The 13,707-nt window shown below is 40.2% G+C and overlaps 1 protein-coding gene across 1 annotated transcript in view; it reads right to left on the bottom strand.

The window, feature by feature from the left end:
* Nucleotides 1–954: 954 nt before the first annotated feature.
* MEP1B (meprin A subunit beta) overlaps nt 955–13,707 on the bottom strand; it is a 28,962-nt gene continuing 16,209 nt past the window's right edge. Inside the window, exons 10-15 of the mRNA XM_058277596.2 lie at nt 13,024–13,239; nt 10,216–10,659; nt 8,592–8,771; nt 6,721–6,847; nt 3,901–4,105; nt 955–1,663 (exon numbers count right to left, since the gene is read on the bottom strand). Coding sequence (XP_058133579.1) covers nt 1,649–1,663; nt 3,901–4,105; nt 6,721–6,847; nt 8,592–8,771; nt 10,216–10,659; nt 13,024–13,239 — 1,187 coding nt within the window. The 3' untranslated portion in view covers nt 955–1,648. The remainder of the gene's footprint in view (nt 1,664–3,900; nt 4,106–6,720; nt 6,848–8,591; nt 8,772–10,215; nt 10,660–13,023; nt 13,240–13,707) is intronic.

Raw genomic sequence — 13,707 nt, 5'->3', positions numbered from 1 at the left:
GTTTCCTAAAAAACTAAATGTAAAACCGAGTAATTGCACTCCTGGTCATGTATTCCAGAAAAATGAAGACTTATGTTCATACCAAACCTGTACAGGTTTTTTTTCCTAATTGTGCAAAACTGAAAACAACATAAAGTACTTCAACAGGTAAATATTTAAACAAACCAAAGTACCTCTATACCATGGAATACTACACACCAATAAATAGGTATGAACTATTGATACACATAAAAACTTGGATGACTCTCTGGGGAATTATACTGAATGAAAAAAAAAAAGCCAATGGCATAGTTCCATTTATATAACATTTTTGAAATAACAAAACTATAGAAATAGAGAACAGGTAAGTGGCTGCTAGGGGTTAGGGAGTGGGTAGGAACAAGAGGTTAGAGGCTGTGGCTATAAAAGTGCAAGATAAGGGATACTTGTGGTGATAGAAATCTTCTGTATCTTTCCTGTATTCTAGATGTAACATTGTACTATAGTTTTTCAAGATGTTACCATTGGGGGAAACTGGGTGACAGGTATACAGGATCTGTCTGTAGTATTTCTTATAACTACATTTGACTCTACAATGTTCTCTATGTAAAATGTGGAATTAAAGAGAATTGAATGACAGAGGTGTATGTAGTCAGTAGTTTAGCGCCTGCTTCGCATGTACAAGGTCCCAGATTCAATCCCCACTACCACCTTAAAAAAATTCAAAGGAAAGAAAGAATTGAATGAAGTGAGCCTGTCACTATGAGAAAAACAGTAGCTGTTGCCAATGATAAAATTTAAGCTTTCAAGCAAAAAATTAAAATTTTGGAAAATTTGTTCCTGCCACTGGGAGCATTATAACTTCCCAAGTCTAAAGGACATTTTGATGAGATCAGGGATTATGTTAGCTAATGTTATTTTTTTATCTTGTATATAAGTCTTTATTAATTCATTAGAAATAATAAGCCCATTCCATTTTAATATAAATACTACTTTAATGAAAATAACGTTTTCCAAAACAAAAGAAAGTTTGGTCAAAATAAGGATATTGTTTTGCATTTCTTTGAGAAATAACTTTGAGAACCACTGCTTGAGGAGTTAAAAGTTTTCTTGTTGATTGTATCTGCATGCTCAAAATTCTAAACCAAGTTCATATACCAAAGGGATTTTGTAAGAAAACAGAAGAATAGCCCATTTTAGAGAAAGGTACATGGGTGCACCAAGGAAAAGGGAGCTGTCCCATTGCCCTTCCCTACCTCGAACAGGACAGCACGAAGAGCATTCCATTTGGGTGGGTTTTCCATTGGGTTCCCCATAGTTTCTGGGCATCAGTTGTGAAGCCACTATACCTGGTCCCCAACTAGAGAAAAGACCAATAATCTGGAAAGCCCTCTCTAATTGTTGCTCTCCCTTTTATTGACAATACTCAACTTCTAAAAGAACCTGAATTCTTTCTCCTCATTAAAAAAAAAAATCAGTAATTTGACATTTACCAAAATAAAGATTTATAGTATATCCAGTTATTCATAGAGAGATCTATTTTTAGAAAAATGAGGCAATGGCAACTATTTAAAACTGCATTTCTCATGGCTGTCATTTATTTTAGGTGAAATCCATGATGATGAATCCTTTTTCATTTCGTTTGCTGGCCGCATTGTTGAGTTAATCTTCAAAAAGCGTGTTGCTAAAAGGGGAAAGAACAATTGATGACTTAATTTCCAAATTTAAAAGCTGTCATTTAAATGAATCACAATGAAATGGTCTAATTTTTTAATGGCATCCCCACCAGCCGTCTCCTGGCAGCCCTCCCAGCTGGCGGGCGGCGGCTCGCCAGGCAGAGGCGCTGGGCTGGCTGGCTCACGTTATCAGATGCCGCAACGTTAGGGTGAGCACGGACGACCATTCTGACTGAAGATCTAAACTAGATCCTGGAGGATCTGTTATCAGTGAATTAACTCTCGAAATCCTTAGGCTGAAGAAATTGTTAATTCCTTCCCCCTTGGGAATGTGTTTGAAAGACCCAGCGCTCTCACCAGGCATGCTAAGGAGCTGTGGTAGTGCTGTGGTGGTTGGTGTGTGTGTGTGTGTGTGTGTGTGTGTGTGTGTGTGTGTGTGTGTGTACTTACTATCCCTACCATGGACTTGACATTTCCTTCCCTTAATTGACTTAGCTTCCTCTTTTCCCCCTCCTCTTCTGTTTTACCATTTTCTTCATTTTCTTCCCATTTTTACCTGCCTCTTATAATTTCCAGTTTCCCTGGGGACTATCCTGGAAAGTCCCATCCATCTACTAGTTGGTCCTCTCCTCCCTCACCACGTCCCCACTTTCTCAGCCCCTTAGTTCAACCTTCGGGGATGGCCCAGGGGTCCATGCTGGCAGGCCCGGCTCCCACCAGGTTGACTACAGGGTCCAGTACTGGTTTATCTGTCCCTTTTATACTTAGTCATAAAATAAGCTGTAAATAGCTGTTTTAAAAAACCCAACCTGCATATAGTTTAAGTATTTTCCTTTTAAGTGTGTGAAGTGATTGATCTATTATCTTACGATTGGCTTAAAAGATCTCGCTGATGTTGAGGAAATAAGACAGAAAGTGGATATGGGTAATACTATCTGCTTTTTGTTCCCTATCATTGTCCACCTTTTGAATGATTTTTCAAACAAATTTAATATCTCAATGCCAGGTTGTCCAATTTTAAAATATAATCTTAAAATATGGTATGTTGTGAATAATAATTTTTCTTAAGAAAACATCCCTTTGCTTTAGCTAACTGCAGCATTTTTATTTTCTTCAGAGATATTCTAATTGGGCATCTTTTTTTCTTTAGTTTCTCTAAGAATTTTCAGAGACTTTTTTTTACATTACATAAAAATGGAAGAATTTTAAAGCTTCACTCTTAAGTAACATTAGACCTTTTGCTATTTTTTTGGTGCCCTTTGGTAAGTGAGAATATGAACCTGTATGTGGAACTCTGTGCTCTCTGCTGCTGGGTTATACAGTGGATCTTGGGTTCCCCTGCTCAGTGGTGCCCTTCAAAAGGAAAGGTCTCAAGCAGGAATGCTTTACCCCAAATGGAGAAGCTTCCTTGGGAACACCTCCTTGAGAACAGCCCTATCCAATGGCTGTTCAAGTGGGGGGAATAAAAAGACCTGGCCCCACCTTTCAGGACACCTCTGAAGGGCCACCCCAACTCGAGCCCCCTGTAGGACGGGATAGGGCCTCAGCTGCCCCTGCCTCACATTAGCCTCTCCCTACCCTGTCCAGCTCTCCCCACTCCATTACAAGTGTTGTTCCCAAGAACACTCCCCAGTAAACCTCCTAGATGCAAATGTCGACCTCAGAATCTGCCTCCAAGGGGAACCCAACCTGAGACAGGATAATTTCAAGAGTCTATTCCCAATTTAGAGATTTTGAGGCAAAACTTTAAGCCCTATACTTAAATATCTTGCCTCAGAATTAGTCGCTCCCCATGAAGTTTGCATTAGTTGGAGCCTCCTTTAATGGAAAAGCCTCCCCAAACATGCCTACATGCTCTTCCCACAAGCTTGAGCTCAGCCACCATTAAAAGACCTTTTGAACAAAAATACTTACAGGCCATCTCCTCTTTATCAGGAAGGTTAGAACCTGGAGACAAAATCAGCTGTGCCTTTTTAGGAGAGTCACAGACCCTCACCCCAGAAAAAAATAGATACACCCATACACCATTTTTTATGCAATTCCAGGAGGATAATGAGCTCCCACAAGAAGCCTCCATGGGCCCCAAATTAAGAACCATTTATTTTTAATGAAGGTAGCAGGAACTCACAGACTCCAGCAGAAGAAATGAAGTTAAAAAAAAAAAATCTGTATCAAAAATGTCCCAGTTAATCTCCACGAGATTTCATCAATGGGCTTGAATAACCAAATACCAGACTCAACTTACATTTTCCATAGCCATATCTGCTGTATTTGAATCTGTCCGTCTACTATATCTCCTCTTGGTACAATAGACACTGACAAGGGTGACCACCAGCATCAGGGCAAACACAGCAGCAGTGGAGGAAGCAGCGATGACAATGGTGTCTCTAGTGGAGCCTCTCTTCTCACACCTTTTCCCCATGTACCACCAGTCTTCTCCTGATGGGCACCTATACGGTAAGAACATGACTGAGTTATGAGATGAAATTAAAATTTGAATCTGAAAATTTTTACCATTAAAGGTGTTAGTAGAAAAAGCAGAGGGTATCTACAACCGCAAGCAAGACATTTCCATCCATCCCTCCCACGTGATCTAAGCCCCTCTCAATCAGAAACAGAGTGGGCATCATCATCCCAAATTCTCAAGATTGGGGAATGAACAATACACTAAAGTAGACTTATCAGAATATTAAGTATTCATTATTATTCTAGCAATGGAAGAACTTGTATTATTCATACAGTGGTCACCAGAGGTTCTGAGGGGAGGAAGAGGGAAGAATAGGTGTCACATGGGGGCATTTTTGGGACATTGGAATTGTCCTGCATGACATTGCAATAACAGATACAGGCCATTATGCATTTTGTCAAAACCTGTCAAATGGTGTGGGGCAGAGTGTAAACTATATTCCATGATTAGTAGCAATGCTTCAATATGTGTTCATCAATGATAACAAATGTACCGCACTAATGAAAGATGTTAAAGTGGGACAGTGTGGGAAAGGGGTGGGGCATATGGGAATTCCCTATATTTTTGATGCAACATTTATGTAATCTAAAGCTTCTTTAAAAATAAAAATTAAAAAAGAAAACATTAAAAAAGAGAATTTGATAGTAGAACTTCAAGCTGCATCTACTTTTGAAGCTAAGACTATGAAGACATAATCTCTGATAACCAAGCTTACAGTTGACAAGGTGACAGACATGCTATGGTGGTAGAGTGAAAAGTAATTAGCCTGGGGGGTGATACTTGGTAAATTCCCAGGGTGAATGATTTAGTTAAGAGGAACTGAGGCAGGTGGCGGCATTAGAGGGAAAATTCATTTCAGTCAAATAAGCATTTATTCTATTATAGAATTATTATTATTCTAGCAAAGAACTTGTAACGTTCATATAAAGGCAGTGGACACCAGAGGATCTGAGGGGAGGGAGAGGGAAGAATAGGTGTAACATGGGGGCATTTTGGGAACATTGGAATTGTCCTGTACCACACTGCAATGAAGGATACAGGCCATTACACATTTGTCAAAACCTATAAAATTGTGCGGGGCAAAGTGTAAACCATAATATAAACTATAGACCATGGTTAGTACATGCTTCAATATGTGTTCATTATTTTAACAAATATACTATACCAATGAAAAATGTTGTTAATGGGGGAAATTGGGGGAGGGGGACGGGGTGAGGAGTGTGGGAATCCCCTGTATTTTTGATGTAACATATATGTAATCTAAAGCTTCTTTAAAAATAAAAAAATATGTATTTTTAAAAAAAGGTATTGTTAGACATTCAGGTTATGGACATATGGAACTATTTCGTTCACTCTGAATTTGAGGGAGACTGTTAGTCGAGCACTGGGAAGCCAGGCACAGCCAATGGCAATGGGAAGGAAAAATGGAATTACTCCTAATCTGGTACTAAAAAAGCAGCCCCAAGGTAGGAAAAGGAGGTACTGTGGACAATAGAGTTCTCAGCATCTGTTATGGGTTGAATTGTGCTCCCCAAAAAGGATAAGTTGACGTTCTAATCTCCAGCACCTGTGAATGTGGCTTTATTTGGAAATAGGGTCATTGCAGATATATGCAAGTTTAGATGAGGTCATACTGGATTGAGGAGGGCCCTGTGTAAGCAGAGGAGGAGAGACCCAAGGAAAAGAAGGCCATATGACGATGAAGGCAGAGACTGGAGTGATGTATCTACAAACCAAGGAATGCCTTGGTTTGCTGGCAAACACCAGAAGGTAGAAGAGACAAGGGAGTTTTCTCCCTGTATGTTTCCAAGGGAGCAGGACTCAGCTGGCCCTTTGCTTTTGGACTTCTAGCCTCCAGAACTAGGAGACAATGGATCTCTGTTGTTCTAAGCTGCCCAGTTTGTGGCACTTTGTATTACAGCAGCCCTAGGAAGCCAAGACAGCATCCCAGTCCCTCTCTCTCTTGGCTATAGTCCTTGGCCAAGCCTTCCTCAGACCTTGAGTATCTTCATCTGGAAAGTAGAGACAAACACACTTATCACACCAGACTGAAGATTTAATAAGATATGTAGGGAGCAGATGTAGCTCCTGTGGTTGAGCACCTGCTTCCCATGTACAAGGTCCTGGGTTTGATCTCTGATACCTCCTAAAAACAAACAAACAAACAAATGAAAAACCAACTTTCACTGGGGACCAGATACAGCTCAGTGGTTGAGTGCCTGCTTCCCATGTACAAAGTCCTGGGTTCAATCTCTGTACCATATGTACACATACATATATATATATATATATATATATATATATATATATATATATATATATAAAATAAGTAATATATGAGGCTTTTTTTAGGCAATTAGAATTTAACGAGAAATTTTTAGTAATTTCATTGCTCTTGTTGCCATCAAAAGTCCCAAATGGATCAAATGGATATATATATATGGATATATATAAATATATATATACATATTCTATGAATGGTTTTGAGATGAGAATCAACTAATTTCATTCCTATGATGTCAGTATTTAATCCTGTGTTGTTTGAGTGAGAAAATTCCTAATCAAGAGCATGGGGAGAGCTTGTTCCAGGGCCCTTACCTGCACTCAGCTTTGCCATCCTGGACGGTGCAGAGGCCGCCATTCTCACAAGTGACATTTCTGCAGTCGACATTGGCATCGGAAGATGAGTTTGGTAAAGTTTGTGAAGAATTAAGGTGAGATATGTCTGGGGACAAAAGGAGCATAGATGGAAGTCAGCTTCTGCCTAAACAATGTTTTTATCTTTAAGTTTCAAAATAGAAGATGTTCAAGTTTCACATTTGTAGAAATTCAGATAATCTTGAGGCACAGTCCAGTGGCATCCACAAGCACGGAAACATTAGTAATACCGACAGGTCAACACCAAATGCAAAAGGAAGCTGAGCCGGGCTGCTGGGCCACAGCTTAACCACATGCTTGCCTGGGCAGTTGGAGCGCTAAGGGGCCTAAGCACTTGATAGTAACCCCTTAGGGACAGATAAGGAGACCACAGCTCAGAGATGTAAAGCAATTGAGGGGTTTGCCCAAAGTCACGGGTCGCTTGCTTGGTGGAGCAAGTTGGTGGCAGATCCCCTAATAGCCAGCTGATGTCCCCTGCAGTGTTCTATGTTGCTTCTTATCAAAATAGGACCAAAGAGAAGGGATGAACATGTGAGAAGGTCAAAAACGTTTCTCTGCTACAAAAAAAAAAGTTTGCTCCCTCCATAAAAATTATTCCTGAATAATTTGTTCCAAGAGGTATGATCTACATATACTGTAATTGATCTGAAATGTCAAATTTTCATGAGTTTTAATTGTGTCACCTGCCATCACAAGTAAGACTGATTTGGGAAGCAGATGTGGCTCAAGTAATAAGGCCTCCGCCTACCATATGGGAGGACCCAGGTTCAATCCCTGGGGCCTCCTGGTGAAAAAGAAGAAAGGAAAGCATGCCTGTGTGGTGAACCAGTGCCCACGTGGTGAGCCGAGTGCCTGCGTGAGTGCCTGCCTGTGAGCCAGTGCCCATGCAAGTGCCAATGTGGTGAGCCAAGTGCCTGCCTGTGAGCCAGCGCCCATGCAAGGGAGTCGTGCAGCAAGATGATGACACAAAAAAGAGACACAAAGGGGAGAGACGAGGTGAAGTACAACAGAAACCAGGAACTGAGGTGGCACAGCTGACAGGGAAACTCTCCACATCAGAGGTTCACAGGATCGAATCCCAGTGAATCCTAGAGTAGAAAAAAATGAGAAGAGAGACAAAAAGAAAAATGGATATAGAAGATCAAACAGTGAATGGGCACAGCAAAAACAGCTGGGTGGGGGGAAGGTGAGGAGGAGGGGAAGGGGGAAAATAAATAAATAAATCTTTTTTTAAAAAAGACTGATTTACTGAGATGTGAGTGGATCTTTAATAGTAAATTACTTAAATCCTACCACATATATGACATATATAACAAGGAAACCACCAGTATACTGAAAAATGGATTTATTGGCTGCCACAGTTAAGTAATTTTAAAAGACAATAGATTAGAGTGATATATATATGACATATAATATAAATGTTATATATTATATATGTATATCTTTTAAACATACCATAAAGGCAGTCCATTTCCAGTTTAATTAAATTGTCATAGTTTTATTTCTGGAATCCTAGACTATACTTCTACACTATAAAAGCTATATTTTAACTTTTCTCTAAGGTTTCCAGCCTAACAGTTTATCTATTGCTCTGGTGGTGGTAATTAAATTCTTTATCCTGGAACCCTCACTGTTTCCATTTAAATTATTTTCATATTGTTAATGATTCATACCTAAAAAGAATCCCACTCATGCCCATTTCCTCCCACAACTCTAATATACCAAAAAATGGAGCCAGAAGAACACAGTAAGTAAACAAAGGCCACGACAACAACAAAAAATAGTATATAAAACTCTTTTTATCGACATACCTTCCACTGTCAATAGGATGTAAGCATCACTTCCTTTTATAAAATCTCTGCTTTTCAGCCTCTCCACAGTTATAAACGCACTGGTTCCATAGCCCCTACCTCTTCTAAACTGAGTTCCATTATGGAAAAAAGCCACTTCTCCCACTTTGGAGGGCCTGTCCCAAAAATAGGTTCCATTTTCTGAAAAAGCAATTAATATTAATGGATTGTGTTTAGCATCATCATCGCTTTTGGTGGTTGGAAAGAACAGGCAATGTAAAGCACAATTAGGGTGGAACTCAAATAATTAAATGAAGCTATACCCCTGGGATGTATTCCCTGGCACATCACTTGGGCTTGTTCATTTATACTGCCCTAAGGAAATGGGATATGAGTGAAGAAGTACCAAAAGTGTCCTAGGTGGGGATATTAACTGTACTGACTGAGCAGTGTAGAAACGCCTCTGACCATTAGACTCATCCCTAAGTGACCTCCTGAGCTATAGGTTTCCTTTTAACAGAGTTAAAGCATTATCTTCCTGAGAGTTTGACATTAGTGTAGAACAATTTATCTCATTAACTGAATTATTCACCTAACTGAGCAAAGTCTCTGCAGAATAGAAGATAACAAGAAGCTCTGAGGACCCACCCAATCCTGACCCATGCTCCATGTCATTCAGGGAGAAATGTTTTGGGAAAAGTGAAGAAACTCTGAATGTGAAGTCACCTACAATTCCCTTTGTGAATATAATTCTTTTCCTTCAGGTTAAGGGTTGTTTTTTTTCCTGTTACTTGGGTCCACTCTGTTCATATACAGGTTTCAGATTTAACAATAGTTTTCAGTTTGCCATCTTTCCTTTTTTTTTCCCCTTTATTAGGTTCCCAGTGGACAAAGGACTATTAAAATTAGAAGTATGATCTTTGCTTCTAGACACTGTGCCTTTTTTAAGACTGGGAAGACTGGGAGTGATGTCACCATTGGCGATGCTGCCAGAACTCTTTAAGTATGAAGTTATAACCCATTTCCACACCCTTTTCAATGCTCTAGTGCTCTTGCCCAAAATCTTCCTGCTAAGCAAAAAGCATCCTGTGTTCCAAGAGCTGAACTGTTTCTGACAATCCCAGTTTTATGGCCAGGCAGCAGAGGTTAAGAGAAATCTGAGGAACTCTCCTTCCCAAGTTCTTCTACCTGCATCAGTACTTGATCTCTACTAACTCTTGTAACAAATCTGTGGTTATTATTACTGCCACAATTTTACAGCTCAGAACACTGGGGCTCTGAGAGATTATGTGCTCCATGTCAATAACTAGTCAAGAGTGAACCTTGAGTTTGAACCTAGGCCCATCAGACTCTAAAGACAATGCTCCTGGCATAGCATGAGGAATTCAGATGTAGCTCTCAATTCCCAGGAACACAGTCAATATCTTCTGGGTTTCCTGGGGACCTTGTTGATATTCCTAACACTCTCCTGCCTGGGAGACTGTCCACAACTGCTAAAGCCCTCACCCTAATTATATTCTATTCCTAAGATTTTGGGTTCATATTAAGTACAAAGTTCCCTAGGTACCTGGCTGAGCAGTCTCCAGTGCCCCATCATCTGCCCCTCCCGGACATCTATCAGCAATAAAGAAAATGAGTCACGAACCAGTGATCATAAATGGGTCTGTAGTTACACTCCGCTGGTTGGACATACGCTGTCGAATGTCAGGATTTTGATCCAAAAGTGTCATCGTGGCTTGTTGCCAAGGACATGGCCACTGTAATTGATCATCATTGGCTCCAGAGATCAAGTGGAAATATATCCCTACATTAGTCGAAACGTTTAGATTCAACTGAATCTGAAAGGCATACCCTTTAGAAGAATAAAATGGAGGACTATATAGAGTTCCATTTGGGTTGCCAATGAACTGTGCGACATCCTTTATTCTCCAGATATGATGAGGGCACTGTGTTTCCGAAAGATTGATGTCATCAATAGACAGACCACCCGGAGATGCACCAGAGCCTCTGACTCCTCCAAACACCACTCTAAATTTATTGGTCACTTTCAGTGTCACGTGGTAAAGTTGCCAGCTCCCAGTGGGTATTTCTGAAAAAGAGTCTCTATTATTTCAAAGAAGACAAAGGACTATGAATCATGTAAAAATTAACATTAGCACTCTAACCTTCAAGGACAAATGATCATGCAAGAGCTGTTAACTCCCACAGGTCTGAGGTATGGTTTTCTGATTCCTCTAGCCCAGGTCCATTTATTTCAGTGCCTTTTTGTGGGGCAGACTGCTCTCTGGAATAATTGGATGCATATCTAGATGTTTCTCAGATAGGTCACCCTTTCCCCAGGGTGGGTAAGCAAACAACAGCACCTAACTTGTGTGTACTCCATGCCGAACTTGGGAGTTACTTGCCATTCTATGATAGTTAAAGGGTCAAGCAATCCCAGTATTCCAACACAGATTCCTATGATACTAAGTCAAAGCCTTCTTTAAAATATTTATAGTTTGTTCAGAATAAATTCTTTCACACACAGAATTTTCTGTCAATATTTCGGTAATATTACACAGGAATTGACCAAACCTTTGAAAGCCCACCTCCTACAATTTATTCTTTTTTTTAGGTTTATTTTTTTATTTATTTCTCTCCCCTTCCCCCCACCCCCCCAAAGTTGTCTGGTCTCTGTGTCCACTCGCTGTGTGTTCTTCTGTGACCGTTTCTATCCTTATCAGCAGCACCGGGAATCTGTGTTTCTTTTTGTTGCATCATCTTGTTGTGTCAGCTCTCCGTGTGTGCGGTGCCATTCCTGGGCAGGCTGCACTTTCCTTCGCACTGGGCAGCTCTCCTTACAGGGCGCACTCCATGCGCATAGGGCTCCCCTACGCCGGGGACACCCCTGCGTGGCAGGGCACTCCTTACGCGCATCATCACTGCGCGTGGGCCAGTTCCACACGGGTCAAGGAGGCCCGGGGTTTGAACCGCGGACCTCCCATGTGGCAGGCAGACGTCCCATCCATTGGGCCAAGTCCACTTCCCTACAATTTATTCTGTAAAATCACTTCCCAGTGATATGACATCATGAGTATTTATCTGATATGTAGTCACCTCCTTTCTCCCCAACTGGACTACCTCCTCAACTATTATCCACTATTCTTAGCTAACAGCACATAGTAAGGCATTTTATCTATTTTCTTCTATCACATACTCAAAGGTGGAGCAGTACATTTTTAAAAATTTCAGAATCCCCAAGAAAGAGAACAATAATTCATGTTAACGGAATGACTTAAAACCTAAAAATATAGGTACTTAATGAGAAATGTCATTGCTTAAAGATAAGTTAGAAATATCCAAATAATTCTAGAAAATGCCATTGTCTGTGGATGGACCACACATTGAACAAAGAACTTTCATGAGAACTTCCATTTTTTTATTATCAGTACTATCAGGTTAAATTCCGGACTCCTAAGGAAGTTTATTAAGGAACTTTTGTGTTGTTATCAATTATAACACCCCAAATTTGCTAATAGAAAGGATCCTCCTTCCAAACCTGAACAATGATACTCACACACAAATATATCCAGGAGAGATTAAGAACTTCACTGTATATAAACGTTCATGAGGAAAAATACAACTTATATTTAAGATTGTTTCTCATTTTTGAAGAGGGGGAAAATGTCATGACACATAGCATAACATGGATCCATTTCTAACAGATTTTACTCCCTTCATTCAAACCAAGAGGTCAATATGTGCAGCAGACAGTAGTATATTTACTAGCCCACGACTTCTCCCTTCCTCTGGAAACTTCCTAGCCATCCGCTTTAGAAGGTGGTCAACATGACCCACCTCTGACACATGATTGGTACCACAGCTAGGTGCCCGTCATAGTGCTACCTTCTCCCCACTCAAACTGCTCCATGAGTTGGCATTTAACCCAAGCCATGACAGAGTCCTTCACTGGAATGTAATTTTTAAGTTGTTTTATTCTGGTGACACATCCAGTAAGATTTAAGTTGGGAAGTAAAACAGCCAAAACACCAGTTCTTATGGACAAAGCCATTTTGAGATAAAACAAGAAGTCTCCAGCAATATCCAGGGACAGATCCAGCCCTTAGGCCAGTTCCTCCCTTGACCATTCTGCAATTAAACTTCACTGAGCCAGTAACTTTGCCTGTTTCGCCTAAGCCAGTTCACACTGTGGTTTTATTACTTGCTAAGAACGGATGCCCATAATGTCAGAGACAGACCCACAATGTCTTAAGTGACTATTACACAATATAGAACACAAAGGATCCTTATGTTGGCTTCCCTACTGTGGCATAAAATGAGGACCAAGCTCTAAAGGGAAAAGTAATGAGTTAATAGCTCCAACTCTGTTGTCTGTTGGTACATCCAGTAAAGAAAAGAGGTAAGATTGCTTCACTCTGAACCTAAACCATTAATAAGAATGTTGATACTGTACCTTTTATTTCTTCCACAAGGGTTAAACTACCATTCACATTGCCTGCAGAATATTCCTTGATGTAGATGTTCAGTTGATCATTTTCATTTCCTTTTTTATATAAATAAAATTGCAAGCACTGAAATCCTCTTTTAGGGTACAATATTCTACTTTCCAGCATTGCTGAGGCTCCCACATTTACAGAGCTACTGTCAAAATGCATGAAGAAACCAGAACCTGTTAAAAGGACAAAAACAGAATTGAGAAAATATGCATCGTGGGTATAAGAACATGTTTGTTAATGGGGGTGGGAGATTCTTCTCACATGGTCCAGCTAACATCAATATAAAAGAAATTTCAGGAGTATAAGCTACATATCTGGCACTTGGAAAAGCTAGCTGATTGATAGATTGAAAGTTGACCCTATCTTTTATTTATGAAATGTTTACTTACAAGAGTAGGTGTTTTCTTGTGGGCATTGATCTTTACTTACCTCCATTTGCTATGAGCTATAAAGTTTAGGTCTTAAATGATAACAACAAAAATTCCAGTGTGTCACAGAAAATAGGCTTTGGGTCACGCCTAAATAGCAGGACCAAAAGGCAAATTCTACCAGAACACCTGTCAAGTCTCCTCAACCTTGGTCCATCTCCATATGGGAGTAGTTAGCCTTGGCAAGATGTCACAACAAATTGTCCTCCCTCT

This window comes from Dasypus novemcinctus, chromosome 16 (assembly GCF_030445035.2).
Source record: "Dasypus novemcinctus isolate mDasNov1 chromosome 16, mDasNov1.1.hap2, whole genome shotgun sequence".
Classification (NCBI taxonomy): domain Eukaryota; kingdom Metazoa; phylum Chordata; class Mammalia; order Cingulata; family Dasypodidae; genus Dasypus; species Dasypus novemcinctus.
This window is presented reverse-complemented; position numbering and strand designations above follow the sequence as displayed.